This window comes from Heloderma suspectum, chromosome 7 (assembly GCF_057233095.1).
Source record: "Heloderma suspectum isolate Gila_16-S chromosome 7, 16-S_ref, whole genome shotgun sequence".
Taxonomy (NCBI): Eukaryota; Metazoa; Chordata; class Lepidosauria; order Squamata; family Helodermatidae; genus Heloderma; species Heloderma suspectum.
Window position 1 is genome coordinate 65,326,312 of NC_139464.1, and position 15,283 is coordinate 65,341,594.

General features: G+C 42.5%; 1 protein-coding gene across 1 annotated transcript in view; it reads right to left on the reverse strand.

Moving 5' to 3' along the window:
• Positions 1-15,283, reverse strand: part of LOC146339884 (GLIPR1-like protein 1) — a 28,456-nt gene that overhangs the window by 3,038 nt on the left and 10,135 nt on the right. The window contains exon 4 of the mRNA XM_084810474.1: positions 4,218-4,306. Coding sequence (XP_084666600.1) covers positions 4,218-4,306 — 89 coding nt within the window. The remainder of the gene's footprint in view (positions 1-4,217; positions 4,307-15,283) is intronic.

A 15,283-nucleotide genomic window follows, 5' to 3' on the forward strand; every position in this document is an offset into this window, starting at 1 on the left:
ATTTTTCTTTCTCAAAAATGTTGGGTTTGGGTCGTAGGAAGTTTGGGTTTCAGAAGTATGTTGTGATGAAAGAAGAACCTAGCTACAAACTTGCTGTCAAAGCAAGTGCTGCCAAAATTTTGTTGTTGTTTATTCGGTCAGTCGCTTCCGACTCTTTGTGACTTCATGGACCAGCCCACGCCAGAGCTTCCTGTCGGCCGTCGCCACCTCCAGCTCCCCCAAGGTCGAGCCCGTCACCTCCAGAATATCATCCATCCACCTTGCCCTTGGTCGGCCCCTCTTCCTTTTGCCTTCCATCAGCATCTTCTCCAGGGTATCCTGTCTTCTCCTTATGTGGCCAAAGTACTTCAGTTTTGCCTTTAATATCATTCCCTCAAGTGAGCAGTCTGGCTTTATTTCCTGGAGTATGGACTGGTTTGATCTTCTTGCAGTCCAAGGCACTCTCAGAATTTTCCTCAGCACCACAGTTCAAAAGCATCTATCTTCCTTCGTTCAGCCTTCCTTATGGTTCAGCTCTCGCAGCCATAGGTTACTACGGGGAATACCATTGCTTTAACTATGAGGTCCTTTGTTGTCAGTGTGATGTCTCTGCTCTTCACTGTTTTATCAAGATTTGTCATTGCTGTCCTCCCAAGAAGTAAACGTCTTCTGATTTCCTGGCTGCAGTCAGTGTCTGCAGTAAACTTTGCGCCTAGAAAGACAAAGTCTGTCACTGCCTCCACGTCTTCTCCCTCTATTTGCCAGTTATCAATCAAGCTGGTTGCCATATGCTTGTTTTTTTTGAGGTTGAACTGCAACCCAGCTTTTGCACTTTCTTCTTTCACCTTCATCACGAGGTTCCTCAGCTCCTCCTCGCTTTCAGCCATCAAAGTGGTATCATCTGCATATCGGAGATTGTTAATGTTTCTTCCAGCCATTTTAACTCCAGCCTTGGCTTCATCAAGCCTAGCACGTCGCATGATGTGTTCTGCATACAGGTTGAATAGGTAGGGTGAGAGTATACAACCCTGCCATACTCCTTTCCCAATCTTAAACCAGTCCGTTGCTCCGTGGTCTGTTCTTACTGTTGCTACTTGGTCGCTATACAGATTCCTCAGGAGGCAGACAAGATGACTTGGTATCCCCATACCACCAAGAACTTGCCACAATTTGTTATGATCCACACAGTCAAAGGTTTTAGAATAGTCAATAAAACAGAAGTAGATGTTTTTCTGAAACTTCCTGGCTTTCTCCATTATCCAGCGGATATTGGCAATTTGGTCTCTAGTTCCTCTGTCTTTTCTAAACCCAGCTTGTACATCTGGCAATTCTCGTTCCATGAATTGCTGGAGTCTACCTTGCAAGATCTTGAGAATTACCTTACTGGCATGTGAAATAAGTGCCACTGTTCGATACTTTGAACATTCTTTGGTGCTTCCCTTTTTTGGTATGGGGATATAAGTTGATTTTTTCCAATCTGTTGGCCATTCTTGTGTTTTCCAAATTTGCTGGCATATGGAATGCATCACCTTGACAGCATCATCTTGCAAGATTTTAAACACTTCAGCTGGGATACCGTCATCTCCTGCTGCCTTGTTATTAGCAATGCTTCTTAAGGCTCGTTCAACCTCACTCTTCAGGATGTCTGGCTCTAGCTCACTGACCACACCGTCAAATCTATCCCCGATATTATTATTCTTCCTATACAGATCTTCCGTATATTCTTGGCACCTTTTCTTCGTTATCTCTTCTGCTTCTGTTAGGTCCTTGCCATCTTTGTTTTTGATCATACCCATTTTTGCCTGGAATTTACCTCCGATGTTTCTAATTTTCTGGAAGAGGTCTCTTGTCCTTCCTAGTCTATTACCTTCTTCCGCTTCTGTGCATTTCTTGTTTAAAAATAATTGCTTATCTCTTCTGGCTAACCTCTGGAATTTTGCATTTAATTGGGCATATCTCCCCCTATCACTGTTGCCTTTTGCTTTCCTTCTTTCTTGGGCTGCTTCCAGTGTCTCAGCAGACAGCCATCTTGCCTCCTTGGTTTTCTTTTTCTTTGGGATGTTTTTTGTTGCCACCTCCTGAACAATGTTGCGAACTTCTGTCCATAGTTCTTCCGGGACCCTATCTACTAAATCTAGTGCCTTAAATCTATTCTTCACCTCCACTGCATATTCATGAGGAATATTAGTGAGCTCATATCTAACTGATCTGTGGGTCTTCCCTATTCTCTTTAGTCTGATTCTAAATTGTGCAATAAGAAGTTCGTGATCTGAACTACAATCAGCTCCAGGTCTTGTTTTTACCAACTGCATAGATGTCCGCCACCTTTGGCTACAAAGGATGTAGTCAATCTGATTTCGGTGTCGACTGTCTGGTGAAGTCCATGTATAAAGTCGTCTCTTAGGTTGTTGGAAGAGAGTGTTTGTTATGCACAGTGAGTTGTCTTGGCAAAATTCTATCAGCCTATGTCCTGCTTCATTTTGTTCCCCCAGACCATGCTTGCCTGTAATTTCAGCTGTCGTTTGACTACCCACCTTAGCATTCCAGTCTCCTGTAATGAAAGTAACATCTTTGTTTGGCGTACTATCCCGTAGGTGCTGCAGATCCTCATAGAACTGATCTACTTCTGCTTCTTCAGCATCTGTGGTTGGGGCATATATTTGGATCACTGTGATGTTAAATGGCTTACCTGAATTCGAATTGAGATCATTCTGTCATTTTTTGGATTGTATCCAAGCGCTGCTTTAGCCACTTTATTATTAATTATGAAGGCTACTCCATTTCTTCTGTGGTCCTCTTGTCCACAGTAGTAGATCTGGTGGTCATTTGATGTGAAGTGGCCCATTCCAGTCCAATGACACCCAAAATGTCTATATTTAGTCTTGACATCTCCCCAATAACCACATCCAAATTTGCCCTGGCTCATAGATCTTACATTCCAGGTTCCTATGGTGTGTTGATCTTTAGAACATCGGATTCGTCGTTCACCACCAGCACCATTGGCTGCTAGCCGTCCTTTCGGCTTTGAGCTAGCCATCACATCTGGGGCTAGTTGAACTTATCCTCTGTTCCTCCCCAGTAGCATTTTGACCATCTTCCGACCTGGGAGTCCCATCTTCTGATGGTATACCGACATATCTCTGGTTGTATTAATCCATTTAGTTTTCATGGCAAGAATACTGGGGTGGCTTGCTGTTTCCTTCCCATGGATTGTATTTAGTCTGGCCTCTCTGCCATGACCTTCCCATCTTGGGTGTCCCTTCACGGTTTAGCTCACGACGTCATTGAGGTGCTCAAGCTCCAGCACCATGACAAGGTAATGATCTCCTTTGCTGAAGAATGCCAAAAATAGAAGACACTTTTTTCTATGACAGAAAAAGTGACTGTAGTTGCCAGCCATTTTGGTTTTCTTTACTAGAAAAAATATTAGGTACTGGATATACAACATGCTGCCACTGACAGCTTGGTTTGATGCTGACCTTCTTGGCTGATTCCCTTATATGTGATCCCATGAATTGCTGTCCATTCAGATAGCACTCAGAATTAGGAAGCAATGTCATGAGTTGTAGTGAATGTGATGCATTGAAATGCCTATCCCCGCTATCATCAGATGCCAAAGTGTAACTCTGCGCAGAGTACTTATGTGTTTTCTAATGTTGCCGAAGTAATTTGCAACATAATGCTCTAGAAATGAACACCCTGACTAATCAGTGAATATCTGCATGTAATTTACTCCATTGTGAACAGAAGTTTACTAAAATGATACAATGGCATGTTTATTATTGTTTTCGTACATTAGCTCAGTGCCTGTCATTGTACTGTGTTGGGTGCACAATGGCATATATATTACAAGGACCTTTTTGGGGGGATGGACAAAACTGATTCTTTGTATTCTATGGAATGCAAAAACACATTAAAGCCACTTCCTATGAGATTAACTTTCAAAGGAAACTGGGCCAGTTGGATCGGGGAAGGGGGAAGCCAGTCTTACCACCACTGCAACAGTGTACCGAACTGCAGTTTCTCACTTTTTCTCCCAAAGGAGTGAATGGCAGCCTCTCATGAGAGAAAGTAAAGACATATATTCAGGAATATCACTACTCTTCCTTGGGTTCCATGTCTTGAAAACATTAGAAGCTCTCACTAGGGTTGATTGGGATGAATCCCAGGCACTGAATATAATAGATGTGATTATTATCTTTTTAATGAATGTTTGCTTACTTCAACTCTTTACTTACTACAGAGATTACGTTCACAAGTGTCTCCTTTTTGGCACTCACTACATGCTGATCCTGATTTATAAGGACGAACCCCTGCATAGTTACCCCTAAAGGAGAAAAGTTTCAGAATGTAATCAGATATTGAGTATAAAAAGGTAAACTGAAAATTAAAATGCAAGCAACTGCAAATATACTTAGATGTAATAAATTGTTTGTTTTTGCCTATGTCAGAGGTGGGCAACATGTGGCTCCCGCCATGCCGCCAAATTCAGCAGAGATGGAAATGCCCAGCCCCCCAAATGGCAGTTTTAGCACTAAGTGTCAAGTTTAGCTTGTTTTCAAGCTAAATTTGACCATTTTAGTGCTCTATAACCACTACAGGGCACTTAAAAGTGTTACATTTAGCTTGCAAACAAGCTAAATTTAATCCACTTAGCACTATGGAGCAATTTACCACCGAATTTCCATAGGCATCAATGGAATATTTTTTTTCCTAAGCTTGATTTCCATACAGAGGGAGATTTTCAGTAATCACAGTGTGCAGGCAAGGGAGGGTTAGCCCCCTGGAACCCCCCCCCCCCCCCGGCAATTAAGCTTGGAAAAAGCCTTCCATTGGCAGCAGTAGACTTTTTTTCTAAGCTTAATTGCCATGTGAGAGAGGCAATTTTCAGGGCAATTGCAATACCTTTCTTCCTCCGTCTGTGATCCACCCTGATAATTAAGGTTAGGAAAATTATTCCATTGGCACCTATGGACACTCAGGGCTCTGGGAAATAGATTCAAGGCCTAGGTCTAAGCAATGCTTCTGGTTCTCGGTCAACATTTGAAGAAGCCTTTTGAGCCTATGCCCTAATCAGACAAATGTCTCCTCCCTTTTATGATAGCCTTTCTAGAGATGTTATCTGTCAGATAAGCAAGTAATCTATGCCCTGTCATGTTTCCAGGCTTGGAGGCTCAGCAGCACCCCAAGGAAGACTCAGAGACCAATGACAGCCACTTCAGGAAGCACCCTCATAACCCCCTCATATAGCTTCCAAGTCGAGGATGTAACCTTCCCCTCAGCCTCAGACTCTCAGAATGAACCCTCCCCCAGTTTATCCTATCTCTCAGCCACTTTGGAGTTTGAGGCTGTAGCTAGCATCCAGCAGGGGTGGAGCCTTTGGACATTCTGGGCCTCCCAGCTTTCTTAAGGCCACAACTGCTTGCAGTCCCTTGCTGGAACACCTCTCCCTGCAGCCAGGGGTCGAGGGGAATGGGTGTGCCCCCACGCCAAGCTATGCTTTGCCCCCCCCCTGATTTTTTTGGAAATTGCCTTTTTAAAAATGGGTCATGACAAACAATGACAGCTTCCATTTAAAGAATTACAGCTTGTCTTAAGAACAGGAGCAATTAAGAGAAATTCAGATAATATGACAAGGCAAGTGCACAACAAAAGCCTCACCTGGAAGAGCTCCCCAAAATCTGCTCTCAAGAATTTTCCTGACTGAGGGTGGATTTTTCATGATGACAATCACCCTGTAATTACTTAAGTGAGCCTGAAAAAAACCTACAACCAGTGTAGTAACATGACCCTTGAAAAGTAAAATATTAGAACTTATTGTGGGTTAGGTTTAGACTCCCTCCCTTTGCTCTGCTTTTCAGTTTCAGTTGTGTTCTCTGCTCAGCCATTAATAAAGAAGTCTGTTTGTCTGCTGTAAGAAGAGTTTGTTTATTCTGGTTATTATGAGTAGAGCAGGACTGGATGCTTATTGCTAAAGGGAGAAATGTAGAGATAATTTAAGATAGGAAAAAATATCTACCCTAAGTTTCCCTTTACTCTTTTAAAGTACTTACTATACTCACAAATATTGTGGCTATTTTTTCCCTTTTTCTTGAGTACTTGGTGGCAAAGGATGAAAACAGCTCAGAGGAATTAGGAACATTGTTGTGCACACTTCTGTTAGCTGGCTAGCTGGGTACCTAGGCTGAAACTGAGGCCTGTTTTCTGATTTTCCTAATGTGTGCAGCTCAGCATGAGGCCTTTTCAGGGTTTTTGGAGGTAAAAATCAACTCACAGCTAGCACAAAAATGGCTTTCCACAATTAGTTTAGTTCCCAATCGCCTATAGGGGTGGCGTGGGTGCCTGATTTGGTCTGCGAGTCTGGTGGACCCCGCCCTCCTGCTCACTGAACCACCAGCACTCACCTGGGACTTGTCAAGCGCCGTGTTCGCCATTTTGCGCCAAAAAAAAAAAAAAAAGCGCCTACTGCTTTATATAGCAACAAGTTGTCATTTGATTGTCCAACAGGAAGGAAAATTAAAATGTCAGGTCTCAAAGCTATAAGGTGGGATCCTTAAGGAGGACTTAACAAACATACCTGAAGATATTTATTTTTTATGCCCTTTCCTAAACTTCTATCATGGTCAACTTTTTTTTGGGGGGGGGGGGAATCTAAAACTGAGATACCTAGTTCAGCATCAAAGCCAAGCACAGGAGCTCACTGTAATTACCAAAGTGATTCATTTCATGAAGAACTGGAATACCGAGACAGACTACAAGTGAAAGAACACTGCAGCTATAGGCAAAGTCAAGCATTTGAATCTGGTATTCCAGGGGATCTCTCAAAAAAGGGTGAAACAATTAAAGAGATTAAACATTATTCCTACCCAAAGAACAGTGAGGGCTGTAATTTACGACAAGAATGGTTTCAGAAATATGAAGGGTTAGAATATTCTCCATTAGCTGATGCAGCTTTCTGCTATCGTTGTAGACATTTCCAACCCAATATATCAAAACAAGATGCCTTTACTTTAAGAGGTTTCAAGGACTAGAAGAAAACACCTGAAAAATCAAGAGGGTTTCACAAACATGCTACATCTATGGTCCATATGTCAGAAATTACTATGTGGCATGAAAAAGAAAGACAACTCTGAGCTGCTACCTCTGTGTCCACTTTAGTGAGCACTACCATTCTTGAAGGCAATAGATATTATTTAAAAGCAATTGTTGTTATTCCATTTTTAGTCATCAGTTAGCTAGTTATGTGGGGAGCATATTACGTGGAAGAGAAAGAAAAGCACAGCTTATTTAGACATTTATTTGAATATACTCTCAAAAAAGATGAAAAATTGGCAGAAATTAGTAAACACATTCCAAAAAATGCAAGTTATCAGTCTCCAGAAATTCAGAATGAAATTGCAGACATCATGGCACAACTTGTTTGAGAGGATATAGTACTAAACATAAATACTGCAGGTATACCCATGGTATACACTTTTAGAAGATTCTACGAGAAACAAAAACAATTGTGAAAATGTTGTTTTAGGAATCTGGTATGTGAAAAATGGCAAGGTTTATTAATCTTTGTTATGCATAGTCACCACCACCACCACTTTGATGCTGCATCTTTTACAGAGCTGACATTGAAGGTGTTTGAAGAAAATAATTTGGATTCATCCAGGTTAAGCCAATGTTATGATGGAGCTAGTGTTATGAGTGGTAGAAAGGGAGGACTGCAAGCCCTAATTCAACAGTAGCTTCAAATAAAAATTCCACATGTCCAGTGTAGCAATCACCATCTCCATCTTGTTGTTATAAAAGCTGTGGATGATATAAAACCTGTCAAGCAGTTTTTTCATTGATGTGTTATGCTTCATACATTTTTAAAGCATGGAAAAGTTGCAAGTTTGTATGAAGGTCAAAGCCTGTCTTACCTTTTGGAACATCGTTGGTCAGGTCATATGAAAGTTACCAAAACTGTTTGTGTTCATTACAAAAACATAATTGATGTTGTAAAAAAGGTGAACACTGGAAGCTTTAATGGAGATGATGTGGCCTGAAGTGAAAGGCTTCTTGCTGTCATGAGAAAACTTGAATTCTGTTTTTGTTTAGTGTTCATGAGGAAAGTTCTTGAGATTCTAGAATCTACAGATAAAGTCCAGCAAGCCCAAGAAAGAGGACATAAGGACTCTATAGCTATTATCATTCAGTAACGCAAACTATTAAATAACTTCAAAACAATGATTCTTTTCATGAAGTCCGTCAAGAGGCTAAAGAATTGCAGGAGTACAACGATGAATAAGACATTTGCCCCCAAAGACCTAAGAAGACAAACTTAATCCTAAAAGATTATGATTTAATAGAAAAGATTGGTGAAAAAAGTGAGACAGAAAGTGAACAAGTGGAAAGAATATACTTTGAAATAATTGATATTGTTCTTATTGAAATGAACAGGAGATTTTCTGAAAATGATATAATCACTGCAGTGGCATCTGTTGATGGCTTGAATTTTGAGCAAGTGAATCCACTTAGCTCCCTAGGAATCAGTCCCAATAAAAGAAGAGTCATCTGTGGCCAAGAATTTCTTAGAAAACAGAGCAATTCATACGTGTTTCAAGAAATTTACCAGCAAAGAATAGCCTTTGCAGATAGATACATATCAACTTCTGGCAGCTGCAAAGAATATTGCATGCAGCACAGCCATCTGTGAGTCAACATTTTCAGTTTTAACTCTGATCAATCAGCTGGAGAGACTTTCCATGGCTCACAAGCATTTAGCAAGTTTGGTTTTTCTTGCATTTGAAAAAGAAAGGACAGCTAACCTTAATTTTGATAAATTTTCACATTACTTTAATTCTAGGAAAAACCAAAAGCTGCAACTGTTCTGAAGACTGATTTTTTTGTGCTATGCATTTTCTCTCTCTCTGAAATGGTGTTGTGAACCTATCATTCAGAAACCTTTCTTGCATGTTTGTCAAACATTTTTATAGGTTTATAAAAGGAACTTTATTATACAGTTAATAGTTTACAAAGTTAAGGACTTAATCTCATTGACTTCAACAAGGAATATTGTTGATAGTTGAACATATTTTCAGCCCCACTCTCCCTAAATGTTTGACTACAGTTATATTGTAATGTGCTCTTATTCTGTTTCTAAAGGTTTGGGGGGGGGTGTATTGATATTGTTGTCATACAAGATTAAAATTGGAGTTTTGAGAAAACAAGCTCCATACTAGTTTTAAATGTCTTAGTTATATAGCATAAACTATTTTGTTTAACACCTTTTGCTATTCCCTTGCTCGGTGTATTCTTAACACCTTTTTAAAAACGAAACAAAAATCTGCCAGTCATTTAGTTCCTGGTGTCCATTTTCTATTAACTTGACCTTTATATAGCCCATTATGGATGTTAACATACTCTCTGAAGGGGGAAGGCCACTTCCTTTTCCTTCAGTTGGCCTGGCCCTCTCATTTTCTCCACCATTTGGGGGGGGGGAGGAATTGGCGGGCACCATGCACCCCCCCCAAATGCCCCACCTAAAAATCCAGCTGCCCCACCTAAGAAGGCTGGCTACAGGGCTGTCTCCCTGTGAGGAAACACTTCAGTCAGTAGCTCCTACCATATGCTGTCCACGGTCCTGACAGTTTCTTACCTTGATGTGATTCTGGTCTCCTGGACCTGACCCTGCTGTCTCCCTTCTCTACTTGACACTGAACTATTTGTGGGTGCACATGCTACAGGCCCCTTCATCTGAGCATGTAGCCCAGCCAGGACACCCGCCTTATGGTCAGACATACCATATCTCCAACTTCATAAGGACAACGTTGTTTTGCTGCTGGATAATATTTTTCTACCTAAAGAAGTATCATTTCACATTGGATGGGGGCCTTCAGTCTGGTTATTAAATGAGCCATCTCTTTATTTGTACAGGACAGTGGCTTTCAGGTCTACCTCAATCTATATGTCTGTTAGTAAGGCCCTTGTAAGGGCTGCAAAGTTTTATCACAGAAGCTGGGCTACATGCTCAGATCAGCTTTCTAATCTATGTATGACCGGAAAGAGATGATGATGAAGGTTGCTTAAATTCTTTGAATAGTCATCTGTGCAGACACACAACCCACCTTTCTCCCTGCTGCATCTGTGCACACTGATGCTAGGCTTGTAGCCTTCTTAAAAGGAACTGAGGGAAAGGGGCATCTCTCTTGCTCTCAGGGTAGCCAGGCACAGGATTTCCCATTGAGGGCAGGAGCTAGAATGCTCATAGAAGCTCTACAAGTTTTTGAAATGCTGCTATGCACAGGAACAAGCAGATACCATGCATGTCTGTATACATGACCTCTCAGATAATGTTCATATAGAGGTAAGCAACCTGTCTTCTATGGCAAGGTTTAGTTGAACTTTGTGAGAAAGGGAATAGGGCACAAGAACCATGGTTCTGTGTCCATCTCCTTCTCTACCATTTCAGGGCCATCGCTTACACATGGTTAAGTATGTGGGATCAATGTGAGGAAACATCCTGAGACTTTCCCAGAGGAGCCTAGTTTGGTTGTCAGAATGCAGCCAACTGATTTTCTCGCTAATTCTAGAGCATAAAGAATCACTTCAGTTTAACAAGCACTCTTGAAGTCCTGTAAGAACTTATTTATATGACTGTTAGGTTCATAGTAGCTATGGGAAAGCACCTGAAAATCCTACATACAGTGTGACTATAATTCTGGTGTCATGGACAGATTACTACCTGGTGGATTTAGACTTACTGACACTCAAAACATATGCAGGAGTGGGAGACCAATTAAGATAGTCCGCCTCAGAAGGCTGATGGGTTTCTAAGAACTCTCAAGGATTGTGCTGTTACCTTGGCAGGTGATTCTGTTGAAGCACTGGTTGACCTTTGGAACAGAAAAATGACCCGGGTAGTTGACGTGATCGCTCCTGAGTGTTCTGTACTGCTGAGTGAAATTAAATGAGCAGCTTGATGGCAATGAAACAAGTGGGGCAGCGACTAGAGCGATGTTGGTGAAAAACTTAGAATAAGTCCAACGAAATGTGGGCGAGGGCCCATTTGAAGGCTTTCTCCATGGCGGTGATGGTGGCGAAGAAAGTGTTCTCTGCTACTATTGTGTCTGCATAGTCACCCAACAGAGCTTTCTCAGGTGGTCAAAGGCCTACTGTATTCTGGCTGATGAGAAGAAAATATAGAACACTCGATAGCTCGTTGTGGCCAATTTCTGCAGATAAAAATTGCTCAGATGTGTGCAGACTTTGATGCCATACTTGAGATAGGTAGGTGGATATAACTTTGGCCCTGGCTTGTTGAGTCATAATGGATACTTTTCAATTTGTGCTGCCTGAGGATGTGGACAGGATCCTTGGAGAAGTGAGACCTATTATATGTATGCTGGACCCTTGCCCCTCCTGGCTTAGAAGAGTGGCCAGAAGGGGACTGGCTGAGTGGATGGGGATAGTGGTGAATGACTCTTTACAACAAGGTGTGATTCCATCTTGTCTAAAGGAGGTGTTGTTGAGAACTTTGTTTTAAAAAATCCACACTGAACTCCACTGTACTGGATAATTTCCAGTCAGTCTCCAATATTCTATTCCTGGCCAAGGTGCTGGAGCATGTGGTGGGTGGTTTTTGGATGAGGATTATCTAGATCCATTTCAGTCTGGCTTCAGACCTGGTTATGGGATAGAGACTGCTTTGGTCATCTTGATGGACCACCTGCATTGGGAACTGGAGAGGAAGTGTGTGTCCCTATTGGTTATGCTGGACCTCTTGGCAGCTTTCAATACCATTGACCATGGTATCCTTCTGGGGCATGTCTCTGGGATGGGACTTAGAGGCACTGTTCTACGGTGGCTCCGGTAGTTCTTGGAGGAGCGATATCAGAAGGTGGTGCTGGGGGATTCCTCTTTGACACCTTGGCCATTGGCCTATGGTGTCCCTCAGGTCTCCATCCTGTACCCCCATGCTATTTAACATATGCACGCAACTGCTGGAAGAGGTTTTTTCAGAGTTTTGGGGTTCAGTGCCGCTGGTATGCTGATGATACTCAACTCTATCTCTTCTTTCCATCAAGATCCAAGGAAGTTGTTTTAGTTCTAATTCTGTGTCTGGTGTTGGTAATTGACTGGATGAGAACAACAAATTGCAGCTTAATTCAGACGAGACAGAGGTGCTCCTAGTTAGTCAAAAGGCAGATGAGGGAATATTCAACCTGTGTTAGATGGGGCTATGGTTCCTTTGAAGACTCAGGTTTGCAGTTGGGTGTACTCCTGGATTTGGCCCTGAATCTGGATGCCCAGGTTTCAGCAGTGGCCAGAAGTGTGTTTGCAGTAGCTAAGGCTAATGAGCCAACTGCATCCATTCCTGGAGATGTCCGATCTGGCCACATGCTTTAGTTCTATCTCATTTGGACTACTATAATGGGCTTTATATGGGATTGCCTCTGAAAATTGTTTGGAAACTTCAGTTGGTCTAGAATGCTGGGGTGAGTTAGAGGAATCATGTGGCTCCCTTGTTACAACAGCTTCACTGGCCACTGGTTTGTTTCCAGGGACAATTCAAAGTGCATATTATGATCTATAAAGCCCTATAACTGAAAGACTGCCTTGTCCTATACGAGCCTGCCTGGGTTTTAAGATATTCTGGGGAGGCCCTTCTCTTGGTTCTGCCGCCAGCTGAGCCATGTTTGGTGGTGATGCTAGAGAGCCTTCTCAGTGGTTGCTCCCAGGCTCTTGAACACCCTGCTGAAGGATGCTAGTTTGGCTCCCTCTTTACCATCTTTCTGCTAGCAGACAAATATGTTTTTATTCAAGCAGGCCTTTGGCATGAAAGCAGGTCTGTTGGGTTGGATGCTGTTTTTATTTCTTTCATTGTTGTGTTTTTGAATTGTGCTTTTAATGTATTTGTTTTTATGATTATTTTAACTAAGTTTTAATTTTACTGCCCCCTTGCCCTCCAGATAACTATTACTGGGGACTGAATCTGGGATCCATGTACTCTGCCACAGAGCCATGCCCTATCCCTACTATGTAAGTTTAAAACACAGGTGACACAGAAGAACAGGTTGTTTACCTGTAACTCTGGTTCTTTTGAGAGGTCATCTATGCAGTCACACATATGGAATTCTGCACCTGTGCAAAGCATCATCCAGAATACTCTATAGGTGAGATTTTGGCAGGAGCCTCACCCCCCACCCCTCAAATCACACATGTCCACAGGGCAAAGCTCCTGCCTTTCCTGCTCAGCTTCCAAGACCACACAGTGGTAGGAAAAAGAGCTAGGAGACACAAGGATGTGCCTAGTGGGGAGGAGGATAGGTTGTGTGACTGCAGAGATGACCACTTGAAGAACCAGTTACAGGTAAGCAACCTGTTCTTTTTTGTCGTGGTCTGTGTGTGTCACACACATGGGTGAATAGCAAACTTACCAGTAGGTGACGCATAGGCACCTCGCATCAATATCAAGGAAAGCCTAGCCATTCCAAATGTCACATCAGCCCTGGCTCAAACATTAAGGTGGTAATGCTGGATGAAAGTTGATGGCTGTGACTAGGAAACATCCCTGCAGACCTCAAGTAAGGGGATGCCACCTAAAAAAGCCATAGAAAATATCACTGACCTAGTGGAGTAACTCTGAATACACACAGGTAAAGGGAGTCCAGAAAGCTGATAGTATTGAGAGATGGTGGAAGTCACCCAATGTGCAAAGTGTTGCGATGACATCACTTTTGGGGGGGTCTTTGGTGACAAAAAGAATACTGAATCTCCTGAAAGGTGCAGTTCAGTTGACATAAAAAGCCAAAGCTCTTCAAGCATCCAGGCTATGTAGTGCCCAAAGGCTGGGATGACGATATCTTGAGAAACATGAAAGGAGGAAATAACTTTGAGCAAAAGGGTAATGTCTGGGTGAGGCGCAACCTCCTTGTGCCTAAAAATGAATGAAGGGTCCAAAGAGTGCATAGCACACTTGCCTGGCAGGCTGATGTTACCACAGTCAAGAAGCCACTTTGAAAGAAGGACGCCTCAGATCAATAGAGATGCGTAGTTCAAAGGACTTGGAGGTTAACTGGAACAACACTACTCAGAGGTTCCAAGCTGGCATCAGGGAAGCAGAAGGAGGCTATAAGTAGTGAAGTACTCTGAGGAATTTCTTCACCAGTGGGTGAGAAAAAATGGTGTAAACATCAACAGGAACTCTGAAAACCAAAATGGTGGCAAGATACTCTTTAACTGAGGAAAAGGCTAATCCCTGTGGAGACAAAGACAGAAGGAGAGTATATCTGATAACTGGCAGGTAAGCAGGTCTAGTCCTCAAAGCCTAGCATAGGCCATAAAGTCATAATCCTCAAAGCCTAGCATAGGCATGGGTGAACCAAACTTCAAGGGGCTACATCTGTAGGTGAGTGAGGGCCATGAAGGTGCTGTATCTTGTCCATCCTGGCTGGTCAAGGCATAAGCATCATCCATGATGTCCTGCACTTTGTGATTTGTAAGAAACACCATGGCTCCGGCAAAGTCCAGGTGAACCCCTATGTAGGGGATAATCTGAGGGCTGTAGTTGAGATTTCCCCCAATTCACGCAAAACCCGAGATCGGTGAAGACTGAAATTTATTTATTTGTTTGTTTGTTTTCTATACCACCCAATAGCCAAAGCTCTCTGGGAAGTTCACAAAAATTAAAGTGCATTGTCCAGTACTTACCATGACAGGGCTGCCAAGAGCCAACTGCTGTTGTATGGGGAAATGTCTATGTCCCTGACCCTTAAATGAGCAGCTGCTACTGCCTTACACTTTGCAAATACATTGGGGACTGTTGCAAGTCTGAATGGCAGAACTCAAAACCGCTGATGACTTGGGCAAATCACTATATTAAAATAAGTGTCCTTGAGGTCAATTGTGATGAACCAATCACCTTTGCAAAGCAGGGGAAGAATGTTGGCCAGGGTGATTATACAGAAGTTTGTTGGTTTAATGAAGTTGTTGACACTCCTGAGATCTAAGACAGGCCATATGCCCCATCTTTCTTTTAGACGGTAAAGTATAAAGAGGAGTACCTGGTGTGCCAGTCTTTGTGGGGTCTTTTTGTGAAGCAGGGATGCAAGTTAGTGTACAAATGGGGTAGCAGGAGGAGTGGACCGGAGGACTCCGACAGGTGGTATGGAATCAAAGTCAATGGCATAAACATGCAAATAATGGTGAGAACCCTGTGATTGGCTGTAATAAAGTCCCAAACTGCAGCAAAATGTCAGAGATGGTCTCTGAACATGACAGCAAGAATTTCTAGAAATGGGTAGGTCACAAGGCAGTCATAGGTGTTGTG